At 57.8% G+C, this 25,251-nt stretch overlaps 13 protein-coding genes across 22 annotated transcripts; all 13 read left to right on the forward strand.

The window, feature by feature from the left end:
- Positions 1 to 159: 159 nt before the first annotated feature.
- Positions 160 to 2,664, forward strand: ABB37_09569 (putative mitochondrial FG-GAP repeat protein, putative,intergrin alpha chain protein; the record flags this gene model as incomplete). 3 transcript variants are annotated; one of them, XM_015809124.1, is made up of 1 exon in its annotated part: positions 160 to 2,664. In XM_015809124.1, exon 1 carries the CDS (start codon positions 298 to 300, stop codon positions 2,662 to 2,664), a length of 2,367 nt encoding a protein of 788 aa, XP_015652444.1. In that variant the 5' UTR covers positions 160 to 297. The 3 variants fall into 3 exon arrangements, with proteins under 3 accessions (XP_015652444.1, XP_015652445.1, XP_015652446.1); XM_015809125.1 differs by having other exon boundaries at positions 165 to 2,664; XM_015809126.1 differs by having other exon boundaries at positions 212 to 2,664.
- Positions 2,665 to 3,140: 476 nt separating this feature from the next.
- Positions 3,141 to 3,414, forward strand: ABB37_09570 (unspecified product; the record flags this gene model as incomplete). Its single annotated transcript, XM_015809127.1, has 1 exon — positions 3,141 to 3,414. The coding sequence occupies exon 1, from the start codon at positions 3,163 to 3,165 to the stop codon at positions 3,412 to 3,414; it is 252 nt and encodes an 83-aa protein (XP_015652447.1). The 5' UTR covers positions 3,141 to 3,162.
- A 347-nt stretch (positions 3,415 to 3,761) lies between these two features.
- Positions 3,762 to 4,905, forward strand: ABB37_09571 (putative O-sialoglycoprotein endopeptidase; the record flags this gene model as incomplete). Of its 2 annotated transcripts, none has more annotated exons than XM_015809128.1 (1): positions 3,762 to 4,905. In XM_015809128.1, the coding sequence occupies exon 1, from the start codon at positions 3,814 to 3,816 to the stop codon at positions 4,903 to 4,905; it is 1,092 nt and encodes a 363-aa protein (XP_015652448.1). In that variant the 5' UTR covers positions 3,762 to 3,813. The 2 variants fall into 2 exon arrangements, with proteins under 2 accessions (XP_015652448.1, XP_015652449.1); XM_015809129.1 differs by having other exon boundaries at positions 3,778 to 4,905.
- Positions 4,906 to 5,284: 379 nt separating this feature from the next.
- On the forward strand, positions 5,285 to 6,860 carry ABB37_09572 (hypothetical protein; the record flags this gene model as incomplete). 2 transcript variants are annotated; one of them, XM_015809130.1, is made up of 1 exon in its annotated part: positions 5,285 to 6,860. In XM_015809130.1, exon 1 carries the CDS (start codon positions 5,436 to 5,438, stop codon positions 6,858 to 6,860), a length of 1,425 nt encoding a protein of 474 aa, XP_015652450.1. In that variant the 5' UTR covers positions 5,285 to 5,435. The 2 variants fall into 2 exon arrangements, with proteins under 2 accessions (XP_015652450.1, XP_015652451.1); XM_015809131.1 differs by having other exon boundaries at positions 5,292 to 6,860.
- Positions 6,861 to 7,391: 531 nt separating this feature from the next.
- ABB37_09573 (putative mitochondrial zinc finger protein family member, putative (ZC3H34)) lies at positions 7,392 to 8,075 on the forward strand (the record flags this gene model as incomplete). 2 transcript variants are annotated; one of them, XM_015809132.1, is made up of 1 exon in its annotated part: positions 7,392 to 8,075. In XM_015809132.1, the coding sequence occupies exon 1, from the start codon at positions 7,443 to 7,445 to the stop codon at positions 8,073 to 8,075; it is 633 nt and encodes a 210-aa protein (XP_015652452.1). In that variant the 5' UTR covers positions 7,392 to 7,442. The 2 variants fall into 2 exon arrangements, with proteins under 2 accessions (XP_015652452.1, XP_015652453.1); XM_015809133.1 differs by having other exon boundaries at positions 7,395 to 8,075.
- An 815-nt stretch (positions 8,076 to 8,890) lies between these two features.
- ABB37_09574 (helicase-like protein) lies at positions 8,891 to 12,040 on the forward strand (the record flags this gene model as incomplete). The annotated part of the gene is made up of 1 exon (XM_015809134.1): positions 8,891 to 12,040. Exon 1 carries the CDS (start codon positions 9,128 to 9,130, stop codon positions 12,038 to 12,040), a length of 2,913 nt encoding a protein of 970 aa, XP_015652454.1. The 5' UTR covers positions 8,891 to 9,127.
- A 360-nt stretch (positions 12,041 to 12,400) lies between these two features.
- Positions 12,401 to 12,913, forward strand: ABB37_09575 (putative mitochondrial hypothetical protein; the record flags this gene model as incomplete). 2 transcript variants are annotated; one of them, XM_015809135.1, is made up of 1 exon in its annotated part: positions 12,401 to 12,913. In XM_015809135.1, exon 1 carries the CDS (start codon positions 12,512 to 12,514, stop codon positions 12,911 to 12,913), a length of 402 nt encoding a protein of 133 aa, XP_015652455.1. In that variant the 5' UTR covers positions 12,401 to 12,511. The 2 variants fall into 2 exon arrangements, with proteins under 2 accessions (XP_015652455.1, XP_015652456.1); XM_015809136.1 differs by having other exon boundaries at positions 12,421 to 12,913.
- A 281-nt stretch (positions 12,914 to 13,194) lies between these two features.
- ABB37_09576 (putative mitochondrial cyclophilin 5, putative (CYP5)) lies at positions 13,195 to 14,006 on the forward strand (the record flags this gene model as incomplete). Of its 3 annotated transcripts, none has more annotated exons than XM_015809137.1 (1): positions 13,195 to 14,006. In XM_015809137.1, exon 1 carries the CDS (start codon positions 13,317 to 13,319, stop codon positions 14,004 to 14,006), a length of 690 nt encoding a protein of 229 aa, XP_015652457.1. In that variant the 5' UTR covers positions 13,195 to 13,316. The 3 variants fall into 3 exon arrangements, with proteins under 3 accessions (XP_015652457.1, XP_015652458.1, XP_015652459.1); XM_015809138.1 differs by having other exon boundaries at positions 13,203 to 14,006; XM_015809139.1 differs by having other exon boundaries at positions 13,205 to 14,006.
- A 321-nt stretch (positions 14,007 to 14,327) lies between these two features.
- ABB37_09577 (hypothetical protein) lies at positions 14,328 to 17,766 on the forward strand (the record flags this gene model as incomplete). 2 transcript variants are annotated; one of them, XM_015809140.1, is made up of 1 exon in its annotated part: positions 14,328 to 17,766. In XM_015809140.1, exon 1 carries the CDS (start codon positions 14,524 to 14,526, stop codon positions 17,764 to 17,766), a length of 3,243 nt encoding a protein of 1,080 aa, XP_015652460.1. In that variant the 5' UTR covers positions 14,328 to 14,523. The 2 variants fall into 2 exon arrangements, with proteins under 2 accessions (XP_015652460.1, XP_015652461.1); XM_015809141.1 differs by having other exon boundaries at positions 14,353 to 17,766.
- Positions 17,767 to 18,671: 905 nt separating this feature from the next.
- ABB37_09578 (putative mitochondrial Aquaporin 9) lies at positions 18,672 to 20,444 on the forward strand (the record flags this gene model as incomplete). The annotated part of the gene is made up of 1 exon (XM_015809142.1): positions 18,672 to 20,444. The coding sequence occupies one exon, from the start codon at positions 18,672 to 18,674 to the stop codon at positions 19,521 to 19,523; it is 852 nt and encodes a 283-aa protein (XP_015652462.1). The 3' UTR covers positions 19,524 to 20,444.
- Positions 20,445 to 21,261: 817 nt separating this feature from the next.
- ABB37_09579 (hypothetical protein) lies at positions 21,262 to 21,879 on the forward strand (the record flags this gene model as incomplete). Its single annotated transcript, XM_015809143.1, has 1 exon — positions 21,262 to 21,879. The coding sequence occupies one exon, from the start codon at positions 21,262 to 21,264 to the stop codon at positions 21,877 to 21,879; it is 618 nt and encodes a 205-aa protein (XP_015652463.1).
- Positions 21,880 to 22,726: 847 nt separating this feature from the next.
- Positions 22,727 to 23,617, forward strand: ABB37_09580 (putative trans-sialidase; the record flags this gene model as incomplete). Its single annotated transcript, XM_015809144.1, has 1 exon — positions 22,727 to 23,617. One exon carries the CDS (start codon positions 22,727 to 22,729, stop codon positions 23,615 to 23,617), a length of 891 nt encoding a protein of 296 aa, XP_015652464.1.
- Positions 23,618 to 23,781: 164 nt separating this feature from the next.
- On the forward strand, positions 23,782 to 24,750 carry ABB37_09581 (hypothetical protein; the record flags this gene model as incomplete). The annotated part of the gene is made up of 1 exon (XM_015809145.1): positions 23,782 to 24,750. One exon carries the CDS (start codon positions 23,782 to 23,784, stop codon positions 24,748 to 24,750), a length of 969 nt encoding a protein of 322 aa, XP_015652465.1.
- Positions 24,751 to 25,251: the final 501 nt, after the last annotated feature.

The following is a 25,251-nucleotide window of genomic DNA, read 5'->3' on the forward strand; positions in this document are numbered from 1 at the left end:
TGAACTTAACGGTGTGTGTTTATCGGAACACATCTCCGTGCGCGAAGCTCGGGAGTGGAAAACGCCCAATTTATTAGCCTGCTGCACTTCTCTCTGTTTTCACAACAACACGCAAAATCATGTTCTCTCTTTCCTTCGTCCTCTTACGTGAACTTTCAAAGGGAAGATTTATACTTCTTTATACATCTTTCGTACTACCACGTCTCGCTGTAGTCGTGCGTTCTTCTTCTGCGCTCTGTTAGTCTCATTGAAGCATCTCTTTTGTATCATCATTTTTCCCCAAGACCAGCCTTCATCATGACACCCAAGTGGAGGTGTCTTGTGCTGTGCGCACTTCTCTGGGTTATGGCAGCGCAGGCGCAGACGCTCAAGCCAAACGCCACCTCTAAATGCTTCGCTGGGATTAACCTGGAGTGGTCGGCGCGGGTTGGCAGCAGCGTGTACGCGACACCTCGCATCGTCGACCTGGGGAACGACGGCCGCAGGGAAATCTTGATTCCCACCTTCTCGCAGTTCCTCGAGGCGCTGGACGGCTCCACCGGCGAGGACGTTCCCGGCTTTCCGTTTATGCATCCCCGCATGAAGACCTACGCGAGCCCGCTTCCGGTGGACCTCAACGGCGATGGCCAGGTGGACTGGCTGGTGGCGCTCTACACGGGGGAGCTTGTGATCTTCGGTGCGGACGGCAGAGTGCAGGGGTACCTGAAGGTACCCCCACTGGCCATGAAGAAGAACTGGGTGAAGGACAAACTTCCACCGCGGGAGGCCGCCACCGTGAAGCCCGGCACCCCGATTCATAACGCGGCGGTGCTCGAGGAGATCATGAGTGCACGCCGCATGGACGACCTTTTCGTGGACGTCGTGCAGCTGCGCCAGCAACGCTTCCACCCATCCGCGCGGCAACGGAACGGCTTTCAGGCGCAGACGGCAGATGCGGATGCGGTGGGTGTGGGGGGCGTGCCCGACGGAGAGACGCCCGTTAAAACCGAAGGAGTGGAGGACGAGGCGAACTTTTTCGTGGACGACGACGTCCGCTTTGACACGGGCTTTTTCGATGAGGACCGCGCGGAGGTGCGGTGGAATGACGCGAAGAACGAAATCGGCCCCACCAGCCACCTGAGCCCGGAGGCGAAGGAGTCACTGTCGCTGCTCTTCCACCCCGAGCTCTACCGCGCCGCGGAGATGGAGAAAGAGACGAACGACTTTGGCGGACGCAACTTACGCCCCGTGAAGAACATCACGATTGGCGAGGACGAGATCGAGGTGGAGGCGCACCTGCTGTCGACGCCGGTGGTCACGGATGTGGACGGCAACAACGACTTGGACGTCATACTGCACGTGAGTTACTTCTTCAGCGCAGAGGTGGTGGCACGCCACCGCAAGGAGTTTCCGGGCGACATTAACCTGGACGACTACGTCGCGACGGCAGTGGTGTGCATGAACCTGGTGACCGGCGGAACACGCTGGGCCCGTGTCCTGCACGCCTCGACGAAGCGTGGCCCCAACGTGGCGTACGGCCTCAGCACCCCGCTCGTCATCAACGCCGACGAGGATCGGCAGATGGAGGTGTACGTCAGCACCACGCTGGGATTTCTGTTCGGCTTCACGCAGGACGGTGGTGCGCTGGACGGGTGGCCGGTGCTTCTCGGCCCGCTCTCCGCCAGCCCCACCGCCGAGGACGTCACGGGAGACGGCAAGCTGGACATCTGCATCGGCGATACGGAGGGCAAGGTGCGGTGCTACAATTCCACCGGAAGCGCCAACTGGGAGGCCGACGTGGTGGGCGGCATTGCGGATCGCCTGACCTTTGGCGACGTGGACGGCGACGGCGTGGTGGACGTCGTCTTTGGCACCACCTCCGGCCTCATTTACGCCCTCAGCGGCAACAACGGCACCGCGCTGCCGTCCTTCCCGATTGTCACGGGCGGCGCCATCGTGGCCCCGGCGCTGCTCCTCAACCTCGACGGCATCATCTTCAGCCAAGGCGTCGACATCGTCGTGCCGTCGCATGACGGTCGCGTGTATTTGGTGCGGGAAACCTCCGGCTGCGTGGAGACCATCGACATTGACGAGAAGTCGTCCTCGATGGTGTTGGCGGACGACATTTCAGGTAACGGGCAGATGGACCTGCTCGTGACGACGATCAACGGCGGCGTCTACTTGTTTGAGACGGCCACGCCGTACTCGCCGATGAATGCGTGGCCCAGCAAGACAAAGGGCGTGAACGGGTGCAGCGCGAGCGGCAATTACGTTGGCGTCTTCATCGAGCCTGCGTTCCGCGCTGTGCGCAACATCCAGGGTGACACGATGACCTTACAAATCACCATCTATGACGCACGCAAGGGAGTCGCACAGCAGCGCTACGTCGTAGACATCGTCGTGGGCACGCGCATCCGCGTGCACCATCAGGTGTTTAGCACGCCAGGCACGCACACGCTCAAGATTCGCGCGCCGCTGGAGCGCGTGTACTCTTCGCTGAACGTTATCTTGACCCTGCCCAACGGGCAGGTTTTTACTGACTCCATCCCGCTCAGCTTCAACATGCATTTCATGGATGCCATCAAGTACACGCTCGTCATCCCGTTCCTGGCGGTGTCGCTGGCTCTCGTGCTGGTGCACAAGCGGCACGAGGTGGCCGATCCGGAGCCGCAGTATCTGTACTAGGTGGAAACGGTAGAGGTTTATGGTGATTGCGCCAATCGATTTTTTTGTTGGTGTTTTGCGTTCGGACTTCTTTGTCTCGCAGTCGTGTGTTTTTCTGTTCTCTGCCTGTGTGTGTTGTTGCCGTTGATGAAGCGACGAAAGCTGCGTTTGGTCTGTACCTGGTTTTTTACGACCGGCATTACAGGAGTACTTCCGCTCGTACGTGCGGCTGGCTTAGTATCTGCCAGTGCGTCGCGAGGAAACCACCTGCCGTCTGAAATCCGCGCTCTTGTCTTCGGACGGCGCTTATCTGCCTCGCAGGTATCTGCTATCACGCGGGCTTTTCCTGTCTGGTCACTCTTGAGGGTGAGCGACTTCTCTATACTCGCCAGCTTCTGAATCCGTTCTCCATTTGTGCCGTCGCGTCGCTTGACCCGGCGCGTTCTCCCCATTCACCCCAAACGGTGACAACGGTCGTCATTGCACTTTTTCGCCTCAGACGTAAGAGAAACGAACCGAATGCTTCGTCGCACGCTACGTGGCTTTCAGCTGCAGCGGCAGCACTACGCAGACAGCATCGCGTACTCGTCGGCGTTTGCCTCCCGCAACGAGCACGATGTGTGCCCTTATCAACGTGCCACCGCGCTTTACTCCCCTGCGGCCGCGTCCATCCGACGCCGCAAGTGGCACGGCGAGCGGCAGAAAAAGTACGAGGCGAAGCGGAAGCTCATTTCCGCCATCGCACGGGAGGATCTTGGTATGAACAGGTAGCTGAGCAAGTGAGAAAGGTAGGAGTGGAGCGTGCGAGTATGTTTGTGTGTCACGGCGAGCAGTATTTTGACGGCATAGTCACCATTACTGCACAAAGAAGAAGCAAAGAAAATGGGAAGCGAAAGGTGTCGCGTGTCCTGAGGATCTGGTCGACTTGTTTGCTGCTTTGATGCGTCACAGAAGCCAACTGCGTGCCGAGGTGGCTAACGCAGCATAAATCGAGCGTTTGGGCCACCTTCAGCAACCTTTCCTTCCATTCATTTCACTGCCACGCGTTCCCCTCGCGTTGAAGTGTTCTTCGCAACTTCTCTTTCCATTTCTTCTCACCTCCTCTTTGTACTCCCGGAAGGTACTTCCTTTTACAGATTCTTGGCAGTTTATGTGAAGGCAACATCCCTCATGACACGATCGCTGTCTCTGGGCATCGAAGGCAGCGCCAACAAGATCGGCGTCGGCGTCGTCGACCAGACCGGAGCGGTGCTGTCGAACGTCCGCGAGACGTACATCACGCCCGCTGGCACCGGCTTCCTCCCCCGTGAAACTGCCATCCACCACTCCCAGCACGTTCTGCAGCTTGTCCAGCGTGCCTTACAGGAGGCCGGCGTGGCCCCGGCGGAGATCGACGTCATCTCTTACACCAAAGGCCCCGGCATGGGCGCTCCGCTCTCGGTGGGGTGCACGGTGGCCAAAGCCCTTTCCCTCCTGTGGGGCAAACCGCTGGTCGGGGTGAACCACTGCGTGGGACACATTGAGATGGGCCGCGTCGTCACCCAGAGCGCGAACCCGGTGGTGCTGTACGTGAGTGGCGGCAACACGCAAGTCATCGCTTATGCCGACCACCGCTACCGCATCTTTGGCGAGACGATCGACATTGCTGTGGGCAACTGCCTCGATCGGGTGGCGCGCCTCCTCGGCATCTCGAACGACCCGGCGCCCGGCTACAACATCGAGCAGAAGGCCAAGAAGGGTCGGGTGTACATCCGACTGCCCTACACCGTGAAAGGGATGGACATGTCCTTCAGCGGGCTGCTCTCCTACGTGGAACAGCTGGTGCGCCACCCACAGTTCACCGAGAGGGGCGTCTGCGACCTCCCCGACCGCAGGCGCAAGGCCCAGCCGCTGACAAACGTCCCCGTCCCGCCAAACGAAACCTTCAACGCGGACGACATCTGCTTCTCCTTACAGGAGACCGTCTTTGCGATGCTGATTGAGGTGACGGAGCGCGCCATGTCGCAGGTCAAGGCATCCGACGTGCTCGTCGTCGGCGGGGTTGGGTGCAACGAGCGACTGCAGGAGATGATGCGGGAGATGGCAGCGGAGCGCGGCGGTCGCTGCTTCGACATGGACCAGCGGTACTGCATCGACAATGGGTGCATGATCGCCTACGCCGGTGTGCTGCAGTTTCTCAGTGGCTCCTTTACAACGATGGCGGACGCCACGATTACCCAGCGCTTTCGCACCGATGAGGTGCACGTGACCTGGCGCGACTAAAGGCATGTTGTGCGCAAATGAATGAAGCGCTGGTGTGGTGTAGAGGTCGTACCCCGCAGTGTTTCGACGGTGTTATTGCAATAGAATCCAATTAAATGCGAAATGCGTGTAATGGGGTAAAAGACGTTGTTTTTCTCTCGTCTGTGTTTCATCCTTTTATTGAATAAACCTTCACGGCAGGCGCGACATCAGCCTGCTGTTTTCCGTCTTCTCCGGCTCCTTTCACAGGTCGTGCTTTTGGGTGTGTGTGTGCCGCCTTTGTCTTCCCCCCACACCGTCTTTGCCCTCTCCGTACTTCACCTCTCCTTTCCTCTCACCCGCGCCTCTGTTCCATACAACGCAACTTTCATTTACGGCCTTTGTTTTCTCCATTATCCACAGCACGAAGTAAGCGTCGCTCCACGACTTTGCACGGCACATCTCTGCAGATTTCACGCAACACGGCAGCTGTGATTCACGCCGGCCATTTCAGCTAGCATCTTCCAAGCACACTTTACACAAAGAAGGCCATCAACGCCACGCTCGTCTTCATGGCACGCGTGCAGAAGGACCAGACGTGGATGAAGAACCACCCCCTTGAGGGGGATGACGTGGTGACCGGCCTGTACAACATCCTGGCGAAGCGAAACCCCAAGACGATGAAGGCCTGCCACGGCATCCGCATCCCCGACACCGTCGTCTTCGAGCACAACTTCCCACGCGGGTGGTACACGACGGACATGAAGGCGAATGAGGTGGTGCGCAAACAAGGCAAGGAACTGGACGCGAACACCATCGAGCAGGGCTTTACGCAGGACCTCACCGACAGCTCCCCCATCGCGGCCAGCTACCTCTGCACAACGGAGGTGGACTCCGACAAGGGGGACGACGGTGTGAGCACGCTGGTGGAAGTGTTCAACAAGGACACGTTGGGTGCCTTCTTAGCCCGCAAGACCAAGCCTGGGGGCATCCTGCAGAAGTTTATCATGCCCAAAAGCTACCAGAACAGCGTCATCAAGGCCGTGTGGAGCCCGCGCGTGTGCATGGTGCAGCGCCGCACCAACAAGTACCGCATCTTCGACCGCAAGCGGGCCGAGCGCGACCCCTTCTCCACCACCGTCACCTACGACGGCCCGACCTTTCTCAGTGACGAGGGCAGCGTCTCGGGCAACATCGCGGTGGAGGTGAAGGAGCTGTGTGGCAACATCGTGCAGCACTTCTACTACACGGAGCACAAGTATATCACCCGCATGGTGCTCTACTTCAAGGCGGACCAGCGCGACCGTCTGTGGCTGCTGTGGTGCGGCTCGCTGCGGGTGTCGGACCGCGACACGCCGAGCGAGATGCCGGTGAACCTTATCACCAACTTCGCCGAGCCTAGCGACGCCGGCTCCGCCTTCAACGAGGACACGCTTCTGCGCAACGCGGATGAGGCCTATCTACGCCTGACGAACGACGAGATGTTCTACGAGACGTACATGAAGACGGCGAAGAAGGCGGACTCGGTCAGGGCGGAGGCGAACGCGAGCACCACCGCACACACCACCGAGGCTGCCGACAGCCAGCAGGCAAGTATGTCCAAAGGTGTGGTGCAGGAAGAGGCCTTTGACTGGACGGGCGTGCCGGCGATCGTGCTGGAGTCGCGGGACCGCCTATGCCAGGAGAAGGAGACAATGTGCAGCCTGTTTGAGGACCTCTTCTACAACGCCCGCAACCACTTCCTCACCCGCCGCAACGAACCCTACGACATGATCATCCCGCAGCGAGCGAAGGAAACGTTGACGGAGAACGGCGTGGTGGATCTCATGCGCACCCTCCGCATCTCCCCGAAGAGCCAACCCACCAACGCGTCCGCACCGCTGAGCTACGTGATTGAGCCCGCCGCTCGTCAGCCGCTGACGCAGCTGTTGGACAGAGCACAACTATGGATTAAGAACTTCTTCGACGCTCGGCTGCGCGGCTGCAGCAGGCGGTGACGGACTTCACCGGTGATGTGGACGTGCTGAGCAACGAAGTGAAGAGTATCTAATGTCTCTGTATCGAAGAGGCGGCGAGGTTCGGTGTGCCTGTGTAATTGTGGGATGTAAAGGCGTCTACTGCGGGGTTGTGGCTCGTTTTGAAGTCTAACGGCGCACCTGTGCGCTCTGATGTACATATTTGATGGTTTTCCTTTTTCTTCTTCCTGTTCTCTATGTATCCCCCATTGCACTATCCGTTATGTAATTCACTGTCGTGCATTAAACCCAGCGAGAGGTGCACCTTCGAGAAGCGTGTTCTCGCTACTGTTGGACTGGTCGTCGCAAGCGGTAAAGGGTTGTTTTCGAAAGAATTGCATCGTTGCCCCCTTAAATGCTTCTTGATGCTGCGCTGCACAGGCATCCACGACCCACGTCAGGTTTCACTGCAGTGCTATGCACGTCATCGCCTGACCTCTTCATGCTGCTTCTCCGACCCGTCCCTTTTGGTTCCTCTTTCGCTCCATGCGTTTTTAACTCCCTCGCCATAACAGAAGATTTTGCACACCTACATTGCCTTACCGCTCTCGTCGTCGGTTCATAATGCAGCGTCCTCAGTACGAAACCCAGGGCCCGACCCAGCAGTACAACCGTCCAGCGTACAACAACGGCGGGTACAACATGAACCGACTCGTAGATGACGCGCAGCAGCAGGGCTACAACCAGCCGCCGGCCAACTACTACCAGCAGCCGCAGGGGTACCCGATGGGCAATCCCATGTACAACGCTCCCCAGGGGTACCCGCCCATGATGCCCGGCTACCGCGGTGGTCGAGGTCGCGGGTGGTACTACCCGAATGGCGGTCGCGGCGGCTTCAGCAACATGCGGGGCGGCTTCCGCGGCGGCCGTGGCGGCTACCCCATCCGCCGCAAGAAGCCCTTTGTCGGCGGCACGCTGGAGACACAGCGCGAGTGGGAGCAGCAGACCGCCTGCTGCTTCTACCTCCAGGGCAACTGCAAGTTCGGTGATGCGTGCCGCTTTCTGCACGAGGACGGCGAGGGCCACCCGTGCCAGTTCGGAGATAAATGCCGCGTTCACGGCACCGCGAAGGCTGCGGAAGGCGAGCAGCCGGCTGCTGACTCTGAGGCGAAGAAGGACGCAAAGGTGGTGGCCGAGAAGGCGGAGAAAACGGAGAAGGAGGCGGCGCCGGCCAAGGAGGAGGAGAAGAAGGAGTAAACACACGGCGCAGGCGGACTCGTGTGTGTTCCACTGTGCCGCCGCGTCAGTGAGTTTTCTTCGCCCTTTTCCCTTTCCCTCCGTATAGCGCTTTCATTGTTATACTCGCTGTCACTCGCCCGTTGGCAGTGGAAATGGACCACACCACTGGTCGTTTTGGTGTTCTTTGCTCCTAAGTCATCGAAAGAAAGAATCGGGAAGAGGGAAGTGGTAGACACAAAAATGGTGAAAACAGTAAAATAAGTTTGGATAAATTCTTATATGAGAGGAAAACCAGCATTAAAAGGTCAAACAAACAAAAATACCATCAAAAATGAGGTAGGAAAAAAAAATCTTTTTTATTGTTCCTGTAACGAATTCATTGTGGGGTGTGAATGAATGAGGAAATACGGAAAACAGCAAAACCAAGTTATAAGGACGCCAACAAGAAACGGGGCGCGTTGGACTCACCAGATGGCCGCGCTTTGGTGCAGCTCCCGTTTCGCTTGTGCTCTGTTGAGTAAAGCGTTCTCTTTCTGTTAAAGAAGGTGAGAGGCGCTTCTCCGTCGTGTGTGCGTGTGTGTGTGGTGGACAGGATCGGTCCCAGAGCTGAGAGTCGGTCTCGTTAGGCTTTTCCTATTCCGAAGGTGCAAGCGAAGAACACAACAGACACGTTCTCGTTCAGACCAGCGCATTTGTACCCAAAAGGGAAATCTCTCGTTGCGCAGCGGTATCGATAGCCTTCGTAGCGTATTCGATGCTTTGCCGTTGCATCACCGCATTCGACCTCTCCGCTTTCTGTTCTTTCTTTTTGTAATGGGTGATGAACTCCACGAAGGACAAAGGAAGTTTTCTTTTCGATCTTAACTGGTTCCTTCACCATCGATAGAATCCCGCGAATAGAATGCGTAATGATCCTACCATAGAACATAGATTGCCTCGTGTGTTTTCTGCCTTTTTTTCTCATTCTTTCCTTCTCCCGAAACGGAGCAGAACGCGCTGTGCCGGGTGTCTCCATCACCCACACCTCCCTCCGTTCTCTCGGATGAATCGCCTCCAGGACGCCGGGCATTATGCTTGTCTGCTCTACATGGCGCCTCAACTCCGTTGGTTTTTACATTGCGCAGCACCCGTGGCTGAAGGCAGCCGGACTCGTGAAGATCGGCTTCAGCACCTGCCTCGAGACGCGGTTGGACATGGCTTCTTTTAAAACGTGCTTTACACCGGAGTGGTACTACGCCTCCGTGTTCGAATGCAAAACGGCGAAGGAGGCGCTGCTGCTGGAGCAGTCGGTGCTCTTCTGCCTGCGCGAGAAGCGGGTGGAGCATCGCGAGCTTCTTCGCCTGCATGAGGAAGAGGTGGCGGAGGTGGCGGCGACGGTGGCTGACAAGATGAACCTCTCAGTCACTCAGCGCACCCTACCTGTTTATGCGTCCCCCTCCTCTTCTGCTAGCGGGTCCGCCGTCTCCATCGATGCAGACGATCTGCCGGGCACAGCAGCGAGTGGCGGCACGTCGAAGAAGAAGAGTGATGTGGCGCTCTCGTTAACGCCACGGCAGATCGAGACCACCATCGCTCCCTATCGATCTCTGCTGGAATCTGTGAGGTTGAATGCACCACCATCCGTCGCGCGCACGCTGCAAGGCGCGTCCTCGCTCACCCTGTCTCCTGCGGAGGCCGATATGGAAAGTGAAGAGAAGGAAGAGGAGGATCTTGCGGGGTTCGACTACGACTTTCTCTCTTCTTGGGTCGACGGCAGCGACTACCACGTCGACCGTCTGCGACCGTACCAACAAGAGGCGGTGACGCGGCTGGTGGCCGAACTCGAACAAAATCGGAAGGCCGTGTGTCAGATGGCGTGCCGCTGCGGCAAGACGCCCGTGGCCTACCACGTCATGCAGCACGCACTGCAAAGCAAGGGCAGTGGGCGGGTGCTGTACCTCGTCCCTGGGCTGTCTCTGCTTCGCCAAACAGCGCGGAAGCTGGTGGCCTACGGCTTGAGTAGCGACACTCCACTCCTGTTGATTGGATCGGATCCCGTGCCGGTGATCCTTGATGGCGGTCGCAGTCAGCCCATGACGACGGACCCCAACGTGATTCGAGAAACTGTCCTCGGCAACCCGAAGCTCGTCGTTGTCTCCACCTACCACTCCTCGCCGCTCTTGAAGAGTGTGAATGTTTTCCAGCTTACGGTGTTTGATGAGTGCCACCGCGTGTGCGGCAGTGCGGCGGACACCGCCTTCAATTCCATGCTGAAGCTGCCCCTGCACGGACGCCGTCTCTTCCTCACCGCCACGCCGACGTACGACACGCCTATTAAGATGAGTGACAGGGCCTACTTTGGCGGCATTGCCTACCGTTACTATCTGCGCGAGGGCATCGACGGCGGCTACGTGAACCCCTTTTCGGTGCGCATCGTGCTGGGGGAGGACATGGCCAAGATGAATCCCTACCTTTACGAGGCGATGCGCATGGTGGACAAGCTGCTCGTCTTCTGCCGTAATATCGCACACGCGAGGAGGCTGCAGGAAGAACTTCAGGCCGAATCGCCGCCGCACGACGTCACACCCTTCACGGTGCTCATCGCCCACTCTCGCATGGGCAGTGCGGCGGTGGCCGAGGCGCTGCAGTGCTTCACCACGACAAAGCGATGTCTTCTCCTGAACGTGCGACTCTTCCAGGAGGGGGTGGAGATCCCTGACCTGAACGCCGTCTTCTTTGCGGCTCCCCGATACAGCTCCCGCGACATCATCCAGAGCATCTGCCGCCCCCTCAATAAGGTGGAGGGCAAGCCGTCCTCCTTTGTGTTTCTGCCCGCCGTCTTCGACAAACGGCGTGCCGCCAGCCACCCCATCAACCTGCAGAACTTCTCCACTCTCGTCCCGTTCACCGACGCACTCATGGACGAGGACCCGATGCTGTTCGAGTACATGATCGACCCGCAGAAGAAGGCCTACGACATCGGTGTCGTCGGCGTGCGCTCGCTGAAGCTGACATCCGACAAGCTCCACCGCTTCGTCCTGCCATCCATCCGGCGCGGCGTGCGCTACTCCTCCCGGGACACGGACCGCCTGCACCGCAACGCCCGTCTGCCGTGGAGGACGATCTTTGGCGAGATGAAGCGTATCGTGCTCGAGTGCAACCGCTACCCGAAGGCCAACGACGCGTGGGTAGTCGGCGAGACGCCCATCTCGCTGAACCTCTTCTACCAGTACGTGCGCAAAGGCTACAAGCTTCACGCCAGCGGTCAGCCGACGTACCTGCAGATGCACCAAATACGCGACCTCGAGAGTCTGCCGCAGTGGACGCGGTACGGCGTACACGGTCCGTATCCGTGGAGGGAGTGCATGCAGACCCTCGCACGGCACCTCCGCGCGCACCGCACCGTGCCCCCGCTAGATGTCCACAAAGGCGGCTACATTGGACTCGACGCGACACCTTTTGAGCGGCTGTCCGGCTGCTTGATGCACGTCAACCAGTCCGACAGCCGGCTGTGCACTTGCCTGGCACCGGAGAAGCAGGCTGATTTAGACCGACTGTGCAAGCAGTATCACTTGCGGTGGCGCAAGCGTCGCACAAAGGACGGTACGATCGTCAAGAGCGACGTGACGATGATTACGCAGTCTTACAACCAGTTCAAACGTCTGTTCGAGAACGCCTCAAAGGTGCCAGCGTTTCAGACCTACCTGGACATGCACTTCCCCGGCTACCCAGAGAAGCATGCGCGGATGGAGACGTTGGATAACTTGCGCAAAGGGAGTGTGCCGCCGCGGTGCTCGCTGCGCAGGCACGCGGGGCCGAAACGCAAGGCCCGCCGAACGGCGAGTGGAGCTGCAATGGACCGCAAAGTGATGTGCCGCATCTGTCGTGAGCACATTCCTGTCCTAAAGTGGGCGACGCACCTTTCCAGCCGGAAACACAAACGTGCACAGCAGGCCATTGCTGAGACTACTGCGCCTCTCTCCTTAAAACCGGCTGATGAGTGATATAATGGGCGAATATTACCGACAACAAACTATGACCGAGAACGGAAAATAATACTTCGTGGAAGCGTGAGAGGAGGTACCGGGTTTAAACTGCACGTGGATGCCACGTTGCACGTACACCCATTCGATCTCGACGCAAACAGCTGAATTGCCGCTCTTCTTTAATGTAATGGGAATAAGACGACTTTCTCTCTGGATCCGTTCTGAATCAGATGCGGCTTCCAGCAATTCACCGCGGCAGGCCCGTATTTACTCGTTTCTTTCTGTTATTTTCTTCCTGCATCCTTCCCGCTTCATTTCTCGGTGACGCCGGCGCACTCGAAATAACGTGCGCGTGCTTCGTTCGACACCGCCTACTGTGGAAAACACATCGCTGTAACAGCTGCATACGCTATCGGCCCACGGCAGAGAGCCGTCGCAAACACCTCCTCGCCGCTCCGCTCGCGCGTCTCTCATTCCCCCCTAGAAAGTATGACAAACTTCGTGAAGAAGGGGGCGGCCGGGCGGGTGAATGCCGCACGGCTCTACGCCTTCAACAAGACCCTCAAAGCGGATGCCCTGCGGGAGCGCACGTACTGGGAGGTAAACAAGGATACCCACCCCATCAACCGCCGGTCCTACCGCCGCTGGAAGGAGCGCAACGAGGAGTTGTCCATGTTCGAGGACAAACTGAGCAAAGTTCCTGTTGACCAGAAGTTTAAAATCAAGAAGCTCCTCACCGTCGCCAACGTGTCCATCATCGGCCCCACCGTGCTCGTTTTCTACTTTACCTTCTGCTACTTCCGATACCACTGGTGGGGAATCACACCCATCGACGGAGCCAGTGCCATCGCTCGCAGCATCCAAAACCTCCCACGTCCGCCGGGCTACTAGGGATGCACCTTGTAACCTTTCTCATTACTCTCACACACGATTCTGTTTATCCATTTGCACGTTCTACGAAAGTAACTGAAAGCAATATCTGTGCTCGGTGCGATTGACAGTGGCGCATCGTGCTTCGCTTCCATGAGCGCTGAGGTATACCATTCGCCGCCGGAGGAAACGCAACAAAATCGACTCAGTTGTCGTGTCCTCCACTTTTCTCTGCTGCTCCCGTTTTGCCGCACTCAACTCCTTCTCTTCTCTCCTCTCCTCTTCTCTGTCTCTCTTGCAAAAGCACAAAAGCACACACACACACACACACACATCGCTCCTGCAAAAGCGTTTTCCCTCTTCCGTTCGTAGCGTCCTCTGCGCATTCGGCTCGTCCCTCTTCTCGGTCCTTCCTCCGTTTTCCATGGCTCTCCGCTTCTCCTGCGCTTTCCTCGCGGGTGGCGCTCTCCATTCCTATTTTGCCGCTCCCAATATGAGCGCCGCCGCTGCGAACAGGCCCTACGTGGCGCCGTACGGCACCAACCCAAGCAACAGCCGCGTCTTCTTTGACGTGGCCGAGCAGGGCGGCGGCTCTTTCTTCGGCATGGCCTCGCAGGACCCGATCGGGCGTATTGAGTTTGAGCTCTTCGACGACACGGTCCCGGTCACGGCGCGCAGCTTCCGCGAGTTGTGCAGGGGCACTGGCAGCAAGAGCCCGGAAGGGAAGCTGCTGACCTTCAAGAACTGCGTCTTCCACCGCATTATTCCAGACTTTATGATTCAGGGCGGTGACATCACGAAGGGCAACGGCACTGGCGGCTGCTCCATCTACGGCACTCGCTTCAAGGATGAGTCCTTTGACGGCAAGGCGGGCAAGCACAAAGGCCCCGGCATTCTTTCCATGGCCAACGCCGGCCGCAACACCAACGGCTCTCAGTTCTTCATCTGCACGGTCGCTTGTTCGTGGCTGGACGGCAAGCACGTCGTGTTTGGACAGGTGGTGAACGGGTACGAGCACGTGAAGAAGATGGAGAGCTACGGAACGCCGCACGGGAAGCCGAGCAAGACGGTTCTCATCAGCGACTGTGGTGTGCTGCAGGAGAACGCAAATTGAAGTAGTGTACTTGTAGCGCGTAGTGGATTTCCGCATGCCGCCAGCTGGCGAATGCCTCCTTACAGCAGTAAAAAGAAGAAACAGAAGGTACGCCTATTCTAGCTCGTCGGTTCTTGTCTTCCGCGAAAGGCGGCAACGGCTTTGACGGATTCGTTTGCAGATTTATCGAAAGAGGTATTGCGCTTGGAGCCGAATCATTCATGCCGCGCAGCCGCTTTCTTCTCCGGCGATCAGGTGCACTCTGTGAAAAGACAGTACTCTCTTTCCTCCTTTCACCGGCTCTCTTTCTCGCCCCTTCTTGCACGCTTTTGACTGGTCACCAGTGCTTTACTTGGGTCCAACCCGTAGAGCCCGCTATACTTGCCGTTTTGTGACGCGAGACCCGCAGCCGTCCCGAAAGCAAAGCAAAAACGGCTTCTTTCCCTCTCCCCTGCTTTGTGGAGTTCCTGCACCATTTGACTTCGTTGTGGTTTCCTCTTTCCTCTTAAGCATTTGTTGCCGCGGTGGCCGCACGTTGATGGAGCCGTCAGTCGCTGCTGTGTGCCGCATCTGCCAGGGCGAGGGTGGCCCCCTCATTCGGCCCTGTCGCTGCGAGGGCAGTATGGCCTACGCCCACCCCTACTGCCTTGCGGAGTGGATTGCTTCGCGTGGGCGACTCTCCTGTGAGGTGTGCGGTGCCGCCTACTCCTTTCAGCTCGCTGTGAGGGACACGCCGTCTCTGCGGTCCATCCGCGGTGCTGCACAGCTCACAGTTCTCTTCATCCGAACGCTGCTGCGGCGTTGGTTTGTGAGGTTGGGCATTGCTGGACAGGTTGCGGCGTGCCTCGTTACCCTCATCTTCGGCACCTCCGCTATTTGGGTGTGCTGTTGGCGCTGCGTAGCTCGTGGTCGTCTCAGCCTACGTGGCCAGTACATCCCTCTACCGTTGTTATGCATCATGAGCGTCTTGCTCAACATCATCCCTGGTGGTCTCCTCGTGTGTTATGAGCGCTTCAAAGTGCTGGCGTTCGTCTACGAGGATGCTATTGAAGACCTCCCACCGGTGGTGCCCGCGCCGCTGCCACCGGAGACGCCCATGGACGAAGCCGCTGCGGCGGCACTCAACATACGCTTTACGAGTGTGCACAGTGACCACAACGGCAGCGGTGCTCCCGCTCCTGCCACGCACCGCTACGTTGCAATTCGGCAGACGGGCATGAATACGGGCTCGGTGCTGCAGCTGCTACGTAAGAAGGTGAAGGAGGCAACGAAGCCAAGCCAGCGGAACCGCATTTGGGACAACGCCGCACTGCGCTACATCGCGCTTTTTCTTCTCATCCACGTCGCGCTCGCCAGCGCTGTTGTGCTTGGCGACGCAACGCAGCAGTCTCTTGCCCTTCTCACACGTCTCCTCACTGTTATTTCCATTCGCTTCGCACTCAACAGGAGCTCCCCCTTGTGGGCTCTGCTCACAGAGGCGCTCGCGGCGGCGCCCCTCTCTTCACCGCTGTATTGGTGCTCCGCGTTTATAGTTGGCATCATGACGTTGCTCTATCCGTTGCGGCTCGCTGCAGCGCACCTTGCCAGTTCTCACGCGCAGCTCTCCCGCACCTTATCGCTCGTCTGCGTCTTTGCCCGCAGCGCGCTCTCCATTGTCATGATGGTGGTTGTCTGGGCCACCGTCATCCCTTGTATCGTGTACGCCTGCCTCTTCCCCTTCTTTGTGGAGGGGGACGCGAGCGTCGTGATGGCGCCGACGGAGGCGTGGCAAATTCTGCGCAGCGAGCGGCTTCTCCCCTTCGTGTGCCGCGGTGCCTCCGTTGGCCCGCTGCCCCCGCCGGTGCGGCCGTTGACGCAGCCCCTCAACGTCGCCCGCGCGCTCTTCTTTGCCGCTCCGGACGTGTGGCGCGGGCGGAGCCCTTCTCTGTTCGATCCCGTATCTTGTGGGCTCGAGTCTCAGAGGACGTCGACACAAGGATCATTCTCACTGGCGGTCCACTTCGGTTCCTTCTGCGGGTGTGTGTTGCTGCGCGTGAGCACGCTGGCGACATGGCTGACGCTTGTAGGTACGTTGCGTGCAACTTCTCTCTGGCTGCTGAGCGGAGCCTTTGCCGTACTCCTCCCCTACACCTCGCTCGCAAACTGCTTTCACGATCAGCACGATTTCTTCCGCACCTTTGTTCACTTGAAAGGCAGAGGCTTCTGGCGTGTACTCGGTGAGGTCCCAGCGTTCGTCGTGCTCTACACCATCACCGTCGGTGTCGCCACCTTCGCCACGCTGCACCGCCTTTCACCCGACGCTTTTCCCCGCTCGGTGTCGTACCTTTCCTTTTACACCCTTACCCATCGCTTCTCAGAGCTCGACTTTGTGTACAGCTGGTATCGCATCATCAAAGCCGCACACAGCGGAGTGCAGACCGGTCTGGAGCGGCTTTTCCTCTCACGCGACGCATCATTCTCCGACAGTCGGCTGGCCTCGCAGGCCGATCAGGTGCTCGAGCGCGGTGCCTACGTGGTGTGTCTGCTGTGCGCCAACGTACTCATCGGCGTTTTGCTAGAGAGAGCCTCGTGGAACGGCTGGTTCCCTCTTTTCGGCTTCCTTCTGAACTTGGGCTGTCTCTCATGGCTCGGCATGGTTGTCGGCGGCGGCCTCCCCTCCCTCCGTCGCCGCCTTGCGGGCTGTGGAATTCGGGCGACGATGCTGTGCTTCTACGGTATCTGGGTGACCTTTGAAGAGGGCGATGTGTGTGTGTGCAACAAGCTGTCACGGGGCCGATCCAACGTCATCGCCGCTTCTCTGCTGCGCCACTCCTTTGAGCACAACGACCTGTGGCTTTCAGTCTTCTTTACACAACTGTTGGATCACCATGATACAGAGGCTATTCGGTGTTCAAGAGAGCTGCTGCTCCGCATCATGTCGCACACACTCAACCACGTCGGCACCTGCCCTCGACCGGCCGTGGCCGCCACACTTCTCGTCGTGGTCCCGTTTGGTCTGTGCTCTGCGTGGCACCTGGACTTTGTGACACCGGTGTCGACCGACTACATTGCACTCCCGTTGTGGTTCTCGCTGCTGGCGCGGTGGGCGATAGGGGCGTTGGCAGGCGGGGCGTGGGTGTTGGTTGAAGGACGTGTTCTGCGGACCGCCCTCTTTCGGCGCTGCCTTGAATTTGCCCCACAGGTCATCATGGAAGGTCCATCTTTGGAAACCACGCACGCTGTTTTGATCCCGCTTGTGATACACTGCGTCGCAGTGCGGCTGGTGATTGCGGGGCTCGAGTATCTCTATGGCAGCGCACTCGCAACCGACTATACGAGGCTCCCCGTGATGGCAGCTGCGGTGTTGATCCTCCTCGCGGTGGTGCATATGCGGGTGAAAAACGCATTGTGGAGATTTGGCCGCCACGTCGTGGCAGAGGGAGTGCGCGGTGGGCAGCGAGGAGCGCGACCGGCGGCTCCCGCACCCCCGCCTCTTGTCGAGCCACCCCAACACCCCATGCCACCGCGGCTACCCGTTGAGCATGCACCGGAATGGCACGACGTCCCCGTGGAGGCCGCAGAGGAGGCGGCAGAAGAGGACCAAGTCGATGTAAATCACGTAGCGCCCGCCCCAGACGCCCATCCGCCGCCACGGGATGAGTTTCCACAGCACCAACCAAAGCACTCCAGTTTTATGAGCCGATTACAGGAGCGCATTGCGCAGTGGGCTGCCTCGGAGAGTGCCACCGATGTCGTGCTGGTGGACTACGCAAACCCCTCGTCTCCATCGCCCCCGTCGTGACGCGCTCCCTCTCTCTGCGCTATCCGCATTCCCCACTGCTGTGCCAACGACGGAGTCTACGTTCGCTTATGCTTTTACCTTCCTTCTCCTTTCACGTTGTATGAGCTTCGAGTTTTAGAATTGGTGTTTGTGCTTCAGAGGATTCGAGCTCACGGCGTTTGTTCAATCGTACTCCGTCCTGGCCTGCACACCGCACGTATCAACGAAGATGTTTAAGGATTCTGTACGCCGTGTCCCTTCGGTGGCAGCGCATCGCCTTCAGTTCCTGACGCGGATAGTAGACGCGTGCATCGGGCCACTCGCTGTGTCTTTTGCAGCAACTGAAACATCGAAAAGCGCTTGCTGTGACGACGTAAACCCGCCCTTTCTGCACACACTAGTTTGATGTTTCTGTGGGTTACGTTCCACTGCGCGGGCTCCCTCTCTCTGCGCTATCCGCATTCCCCACTGCTGTGCCAACGACGGAGTCTACGTTCGCTTATGCTTTTACCTTCCTTCTCCTTTCACGTTGTATGAGCTTCGAGTTTTAGAATTGGTGTTTGTGCTTCAGAGGATTCGAGCTCACGGCGTTTGTTCAATCGTACTCCGTCCTGGCCTGCACACCGCACGTATCAACGAAGATGTTTAAGGATTCTGTACGCCGTGTCCCTTCGGTGGCAGCGCATCGCCTTCAGTTCCTGACGCGGATAGTAGACGCGTGCATCGGGCCACTCGCTGTGTCTTTTGCAGCAACTGAAACATCGAAAAGCGCTTGCTGTGACGACGTAAACCCGCCCTTTCTGCACACACTAGTTTGATGTTTCTGTGGGTTACGTTCCACTGCGCGGGCCCCCGACAACAATAATGTCGACAACGAAGCGCAATTCTATGGCGACAAGCAAGAGAACCCTCAGGAGGCCCACGAGATGGAGGAGGACAACGGAGAGGAGGTGACGGTGGATGACAAGCTGAACCTCATGTCGCAGGACGCATGGCCGCTCTATCGCTACCGGTGGTGGCTGCGTGAGTACTTCTCGGAGTTCTTCGGCACCTTCTTCCTGATCTCCTTCGGCGACGGTGTCTGCGCCACGATGCTGTTCCACGCCGGCGACACCGCTGCCAGCCAGACCAACGCGAGTTGGCTCGGCATTACCTTTGGCTGGGGCATCGGGCTTACCATCGCACTCTACGTGAGCATGGGCGTCTCTGGCGGGCACTTGAATCCCGCGGTGACCTTGGCGAACTGCGTCTTTGGTGCGTTTCCGTGGAGGAAGGCCCCCGGGTTCATTCTTGCCCAAATCCTTGGCGGCATGGTGGGCGGCGCCAACGTGTACGCGCTCTTCAAGCCGTTCTTTGACAAGGGGGAGCAGAACCTGCTGCCCGGCGAGACCATGACCACGAAGTACGGCGGCATCTTCTGCACCTACCCCGGCGTGCCGAACGGGTACGCCGTGTGGAGTGAGCTGTTCAACACGATGGCGCTGATGATGGGCATTCTTGGCATCAACGATGACCGGATGACGCCCGCCATCAACTTCAAGCCCTGCGCGGTGGGTGCGCTGGTCTTCTGCATCGGTCTCACCACCGGTGTGAACTCCGGCTATGCCATCAACCCGGCGCGTGACCTTGGCCCGCGTATGATCACGGGAATGCTGTGGGGCTCGGACCCGTTCACCGTCCACCACCACTACTTCTGGATTCCGATGTTCTGTCCCGTCTTCGGCGCCATTATTGGTGCGTTCTTCTACGTTCTCTTCATCGTCCCCAAGGGCGTTTAGTGTGCTTTGCTGCTTCTGCAGTGTCCATCGACGCGATGTCTCACCGTGGATGCGTTTCTTTCTCCCCCTCTCCGCATGAAAGAGCGTTCTTCTTTTGCTCCGTCTTGATCTTCTCCCTTGCTCATCAAAAACATCACGTTGAATTCATCGCTAACCGGTAGCCCGTAATTTCTTTCCTTGCTGCTTTGCAGCCATAAAACGTGTTTTTAACGCTACCGCTCTCTCTCTGATTTGAGTGCGCTTTCTTTCTTTTCCTTGGAAACATTGTTGTGAGAGCGAAGGACTCCTGCAGCGGCCGACATGTGTTGGTATTGCTCTGTCCAGAACTACCGGGCTATTGTGTTGTGACCTGGCAGCGATCGAAACTGCTGCTCCACACCATCAATGGCAGCACTGGTGAAGCAGCTCGCAGCACGTCTTTCTCACATCGACCACATTAATAACGATGCTAGTAGAGCAAATAAGCACGTGTGCCTTCGGTGTACTCACAATAACTCTTTTTTTTCTTTTCTGTTTTTTGTTCTTGTGTTTTTTCTCCTCTCCTTTTCCTTTTCTGAGAGCTTGCGCCAGGAAAAATTCGCCGGGAGATGAATCGAAACTTCATGTTGTACTACTATCCCTTTCTCTTCTCTCCTCTCCAGTCGACCTCTCTCCAGGAAAGGCTGTTTTCTTTTTTCCCACCGTCCCGCCCCTTTTCCAACCCCACAAGGTGGAAATGCTGTCGATCTGAGTCTGCAAGAAACTCCATTTCGTAAAGTTCTATTTGGTTCAAAAATAAATATAAAAAGAAAATAAAGCCGTCTACCCTTAAAGGAAAATGAAAACGATACAGGGATGTAACGACACTGTTTTGCACTTTATTGATCTTTCTCCTTTCTCCTTTCTTCTTCCTTCCTTCCTGATCTGAGAGTAGTCGACTAGAGTTTTTCCAAGTAGAAACGTTTCTCTACTGGCTGCCTCTCTGGCCTTTTCTTCCTTTGGAAGGTGCGTGTGCAACCCGGGCTTCAGCGCGTCGCGGTGATATCAGGAAAGGGGGTACCTGACAGCGACCGGAAAAAAGCAAGAACTGTGTTTTTTTGTGAGCCTGCGAGGGGAATGGAAGGGACGGAAAAAATGAGTTGAATGTGATTGGCAGCGGAGAGATTGGCGGATCTCGGTCATTTAGGGTAATGCTCTAAACTATCTTCTCCTTTTCTATTACCTCCTGAATCCTGGTTCTTCCGTATTTTGGTTTGCCTGGCACAGTTGTTTTCAGCATCGAGAGAAACTCCGGTTTTTCGCTGAAAACTCCCTTCTCAGAGTTTTATTCGCAAGTTTTTTACATATTCATCGCCAGTTGTTTCTTATAATCATCGCCAGTTGTTTCATAAGTTTTATTAAAAAATAATAAAAAATTAGTAGATCCATGAATATATTAAAACCCTTTTAGGTAGTTTCCCTCAATATGGCGCTTATACCCATCGATCCGTCCAAGTGGAACTTGGTTTGCACGGATTAATATGAGAACCTTCCCGAGCAGGGCGAATGCGAGTTGACTCTGCAGATCGTGGGCCCGAACGGATCGGATTCTCGGCCTGTGACTTTCCGAGTCAGGCGGGAGAATACTTCTCTGATCCTCAGGGATGGATACGAGACGTTCGATTGGCACACGTTCCTCCATCACGTTGAGCGTTTCCGCATCGAGACCCGCGACCTCTATGAGAGGTTGATCCAAAAGACGGAGCTGGCGGGGTACTACATGGGGATGGCACAGTCCGCCACGGCTGTGGACACAGTCCGCCTGCAGTCGGACATCTCCCTACTGCGGGAGCAGGCGGCTTCGGAGGTTGCAGGTGCACGCCATGAGGCAGCGATGCACAACCAGTTGATAGCCTCTGGCATGCAGGGGGAAGTGGCGTTGTTGCAAGAAAAGCTTCGCCAGATGGAAGACCGCATGAGGAGTCTGGAGCGCTACGTCGGGAAGCAGGACGACAAACGGCAAGCGCAAGAAGAGAAACGGCACGAGCTGGAACTGCAACTCCTCCGCGAACGGGGGGAGTACCAGGAAAGCGTGAGGATGTTGAAAGCATCCGTTGTTGACCTGGAATCGCAAGTGGTGGCTTCGTTCGAGAAGAAGTATCGAGACCTCAGCATGGAGTGCAACCAGAAGATCGAAAAAGAACGCGAGCGGGTTGATCGGGCCGTCGCCAGGGTGTCCGAGGTCGAGAACGCCGTCGCACAGGCTTCTCTCATGGAAGCAGTGCTAAAAGAGGTCTCGGAGAAGCTCACCACAGCGGGGTCTGAAGGAAACGGGGCCCAGATGGCACAGCTTCTGACGGAGGTTGCTCGAATGGGCTCCACTGCTGCAGAGGTGTAGGCGCTTCGCGACCAGCTCAACGAGATCGCTGGGCGCCAGGACCTCGGCGACTTTCGCGGTCGTGGTCTAGTCGCGTCCAACGAGCGGATAGAACGACAGCAAGCCACTCTGAAGGAATCAATCGCTCAGTTGGAGCGAAAAGTGGTTCTTGTCGACAAGGCCCCTACATGGGAGACCGAACACGACAACGGGGAAGACGGGCCTGGGGCGCCAACACAAAAGTCTCGGTTGACTTTTTTAGACGACGCCGAGTCAGTGGCTGAGTCGCTGAAGGTGGAGTTCGACCCAATGGACGTCTGCACCTGGCGTCCTTGGTTCCGTGGGAAGACTCCCTACGAGATTGAGAAGCAGCTGAAGCACATTTTTCTTCGCGGCGAGGCACCCCGCACTGCGCCAGTGAATGATGCCTTCCAGGCGGTCCTGCGGTGGCTGTTGGCGGCGGAGGCCGACCCGCGGTATTGGGCTGACCACCAGGGCACTGGGCGCAGGATGGGTTTGACGTTGTTTTACAGGGTCAATGGATCCTCGTACAAGATGACGGAGACTGAGTTTCTGCAGGCGTGCGAGGAGAACTCGTACAATTTCGACCCGCTCCTCAAAGTTCTACGTTTGTCTGGCAAGAAGGACGCCTACAAGACGAAAGGGTCTTCTGGCCCCGCGAAAGGCAGCGGCGGAGGTAGGAAACTGGTCGACGGACCCCGCGAGCTTGGAGAAGGTGAGTCGACCACAGGTTCGGCGACCGACATTGGTGGAGATTGCAAAGTTGGTGCCGCACACAAATTTCGGAGGGGTGGCAAGCCGGCCGCACTCGTCACTACCGCCGGGAACGTCGGTAAACGATCATCGAATGTTTTGGGACGGGTTGGAGGCGGTGCCCCCTCACCTGTCGGCTCTGAGGAGCCAGGTCAACGAAGTGGCGGCAGACATGTACGAGCCGACCACATGGGAGCAGCGCACATCACTGCTCAGAGGCTTTCAGTCGTTTTGCCTCGAAGCCGGACTGCCGCTCAACCTCGACGCGGTGCCGGTTTTCCTGGAGTCGAAGGAGCTCAAGTACTCTACCAAGGTGCAGTACGGCACCACACTGAAGTCCCTGCTCACGAGGGAGATAGCGGTGGTAGACGCGTACCTGGCGGGATGCCGGAAGCGCGAGGCAAAGGAGGAGGTGCGTCAGGCAGCACCGATCACACCAGCGGACATGCGGGCCCTGGTGGAAGGGGCCCCTTCGTGGGCCGACGCCACTGTGATGCAGTTGGCATGGATGACCGCGTCGCGGTGGGGGGAGGTGAAGGATCTCCGAGGGGAGAACCTGCTGCCACAACCGGACGGGTCGGTGATTTTGGACTGGGCAGCCATTCCAAAAACGGCAAAGATCAATCCATACCGCGCACATCGGTATGTGAAGTTGCAGGGTCCCATGGCCCAGGAGCTGCGAAAGTTGAAGGCTCAGGTCGGGGAGAGCGGCAAGCTGACTGGGCTCACGACGACACAAATCGCACAGCGTCTGCGCGAGCGCGGATACTCAGCACACTCCATCAAGCGAGGAGCTCTTCAGTCAGCGGCACAGCTGGCCCAAGAGCACGCACTTCCCCCACGCTCGGTGGTGGCTCTCGCGAAGCACGCAGACCCTCTGGATATACCGACGACGACGGTTCGCTACATGGGCCCAAAAACCACGGAACTCACGAATTCTCACGTGCTGCCGGGTTTACTCGACCGTTTGGTTTTTCGGAAGTGAGTCAGGCACCTTGGATGGAACCAGAGCGGCGCGTTGCTTTTGGAGGGCACACGGTCCTCCGCCGAGCCAACAAAAGTCGTGTTGCGAGTGAGGAGGAGCAACGTTCTCTCCCCCTCCAGAACGTGGACGTGCAGCCGCTGAACGTCGAAATCTTGCGGTCACGCATGAAGGCGTCGGCCAAGGCGCGGTTTGACGAGTTATGGCGTTTACTGTCATCGCCGGAACAGCTCGATCCAGGAACGTCACCGCTCAGGACGATTTTTGAAGGTGATGCCCGAGTCCTCATGTCGGCAGGCGTCTTGGTGCCGGCGTCTCCGAGACCTACGCGGGGTTGGTTCGTTCCTTTCTCGGTTGTGGAGGAGAAACCTTCGGGGCTACGTAGGAGGTTTATCGCGTGGCCGAAAGAGAAGAACCTGGAGGACTCCTACGAGGCTGACGTGCCGTTGGGTCACATTTCCGCATACCTCGACGTTGTGTGGGAGGAAGGCGCATCCAATTTGGACCTGAAAGCCTCGTTTTACCAGGTACCGCTGCCTGAGGAGGCGCGTTCGGCTTTTCGTTGCCGCCTCGACGACGGCACCCTCGTTGAGCTGGCGCGGCTGCCGATGGGGTATGCTGCGAGTCCGGAGCTTATGCAGTTGTTAACGTCGGCGTTGGCAGGAGTACCCACTGTGGTCGATGCCGCCTTCGCCTGCCCAACGGCATTGAAAATCCACGTCTGGATAGACAATGTGAGAATTGCTGGTCCCCTGAAGGCCGTGGAGGCCTGGACGCGGCGTGTGACACAGTTCGCGCGGGACGCCAGCGTCACGATTGGTGAGTCGGAGGTTGCGGTTGCGTCATATACATTCGTCGGGGTGTTTTTTGATCACGCAACTCATACTGTACGTTTAGGTGAAAAGACATGGCGCCATCTGCGGGAGACCCCTCCTTTCGAGGAGATGACGGTGGGTGATTTGGAGGTCTTTACATCCCGCGCCATCTATGGCGCGGCGGTGCTGGGCGTCCGCCTGTTTCGTAACTACATGTTTCTGAAGTTTGTGAGACGCCAGCTGAGCTCCCTCAATAGAGGTAAGATCACCACCAGGAGCAAGATCACCATGACGCCCTACATCCGGGGTTTTCGCGTCTGATTTGTTGGAGGTCTTGCACCGAAACGAGGCGCGTCTCGTGCATCGGCCGGGGGGTGAGCCGACAGCCACATTGGTGACGGATGCTTCGCTCCAGGGTTGGGGGGCGGTTCTTTTTCTGGGCGCCGGTCCAGTATTCATCACGGGGGCTCGGTGGGATTCTTCACCGCGGATGATCATGCAGGCTGAGGCGCGTGCGGTGCACCTGGGGCTGCTGGCTTTTCGAGAGCGCCTACCGAGACGATTGTTTGTATTGATCGACAACACATCAGTTCTGGGGGCGGTGCGACGCGGAATTTCGAAATCGGGAGCGCTTGCGGCCGAGCTACAGCAGGTGGACCAACTTCTCCGCGACGAGGGGATACACGTGGTTTTCCGGTACATTCGGTCTGAGGACAACGTCGCGGATTTTCCCTCACGCGAACGCGACATTCCCACGACGGCTTTGGCGAAGGGGTATAACTTGCGAAGGGGAGACAGGGACCCATGGGATCCTTAAAAAGA

Source organism: Leptomonas pyrrhocoris (assembly GCF_001293395.1).
Source record: "Leptomonas pyrrhocoris isolate H10 chromosome Unknown, whole genome shotgun sequence".
NCBI lineage: Eukaryota > Euglenozoa > Kinetoplastea > Trypanosomatida > Trypanosomatidae > Leptomonas > Leptomonas pyrrhocoris.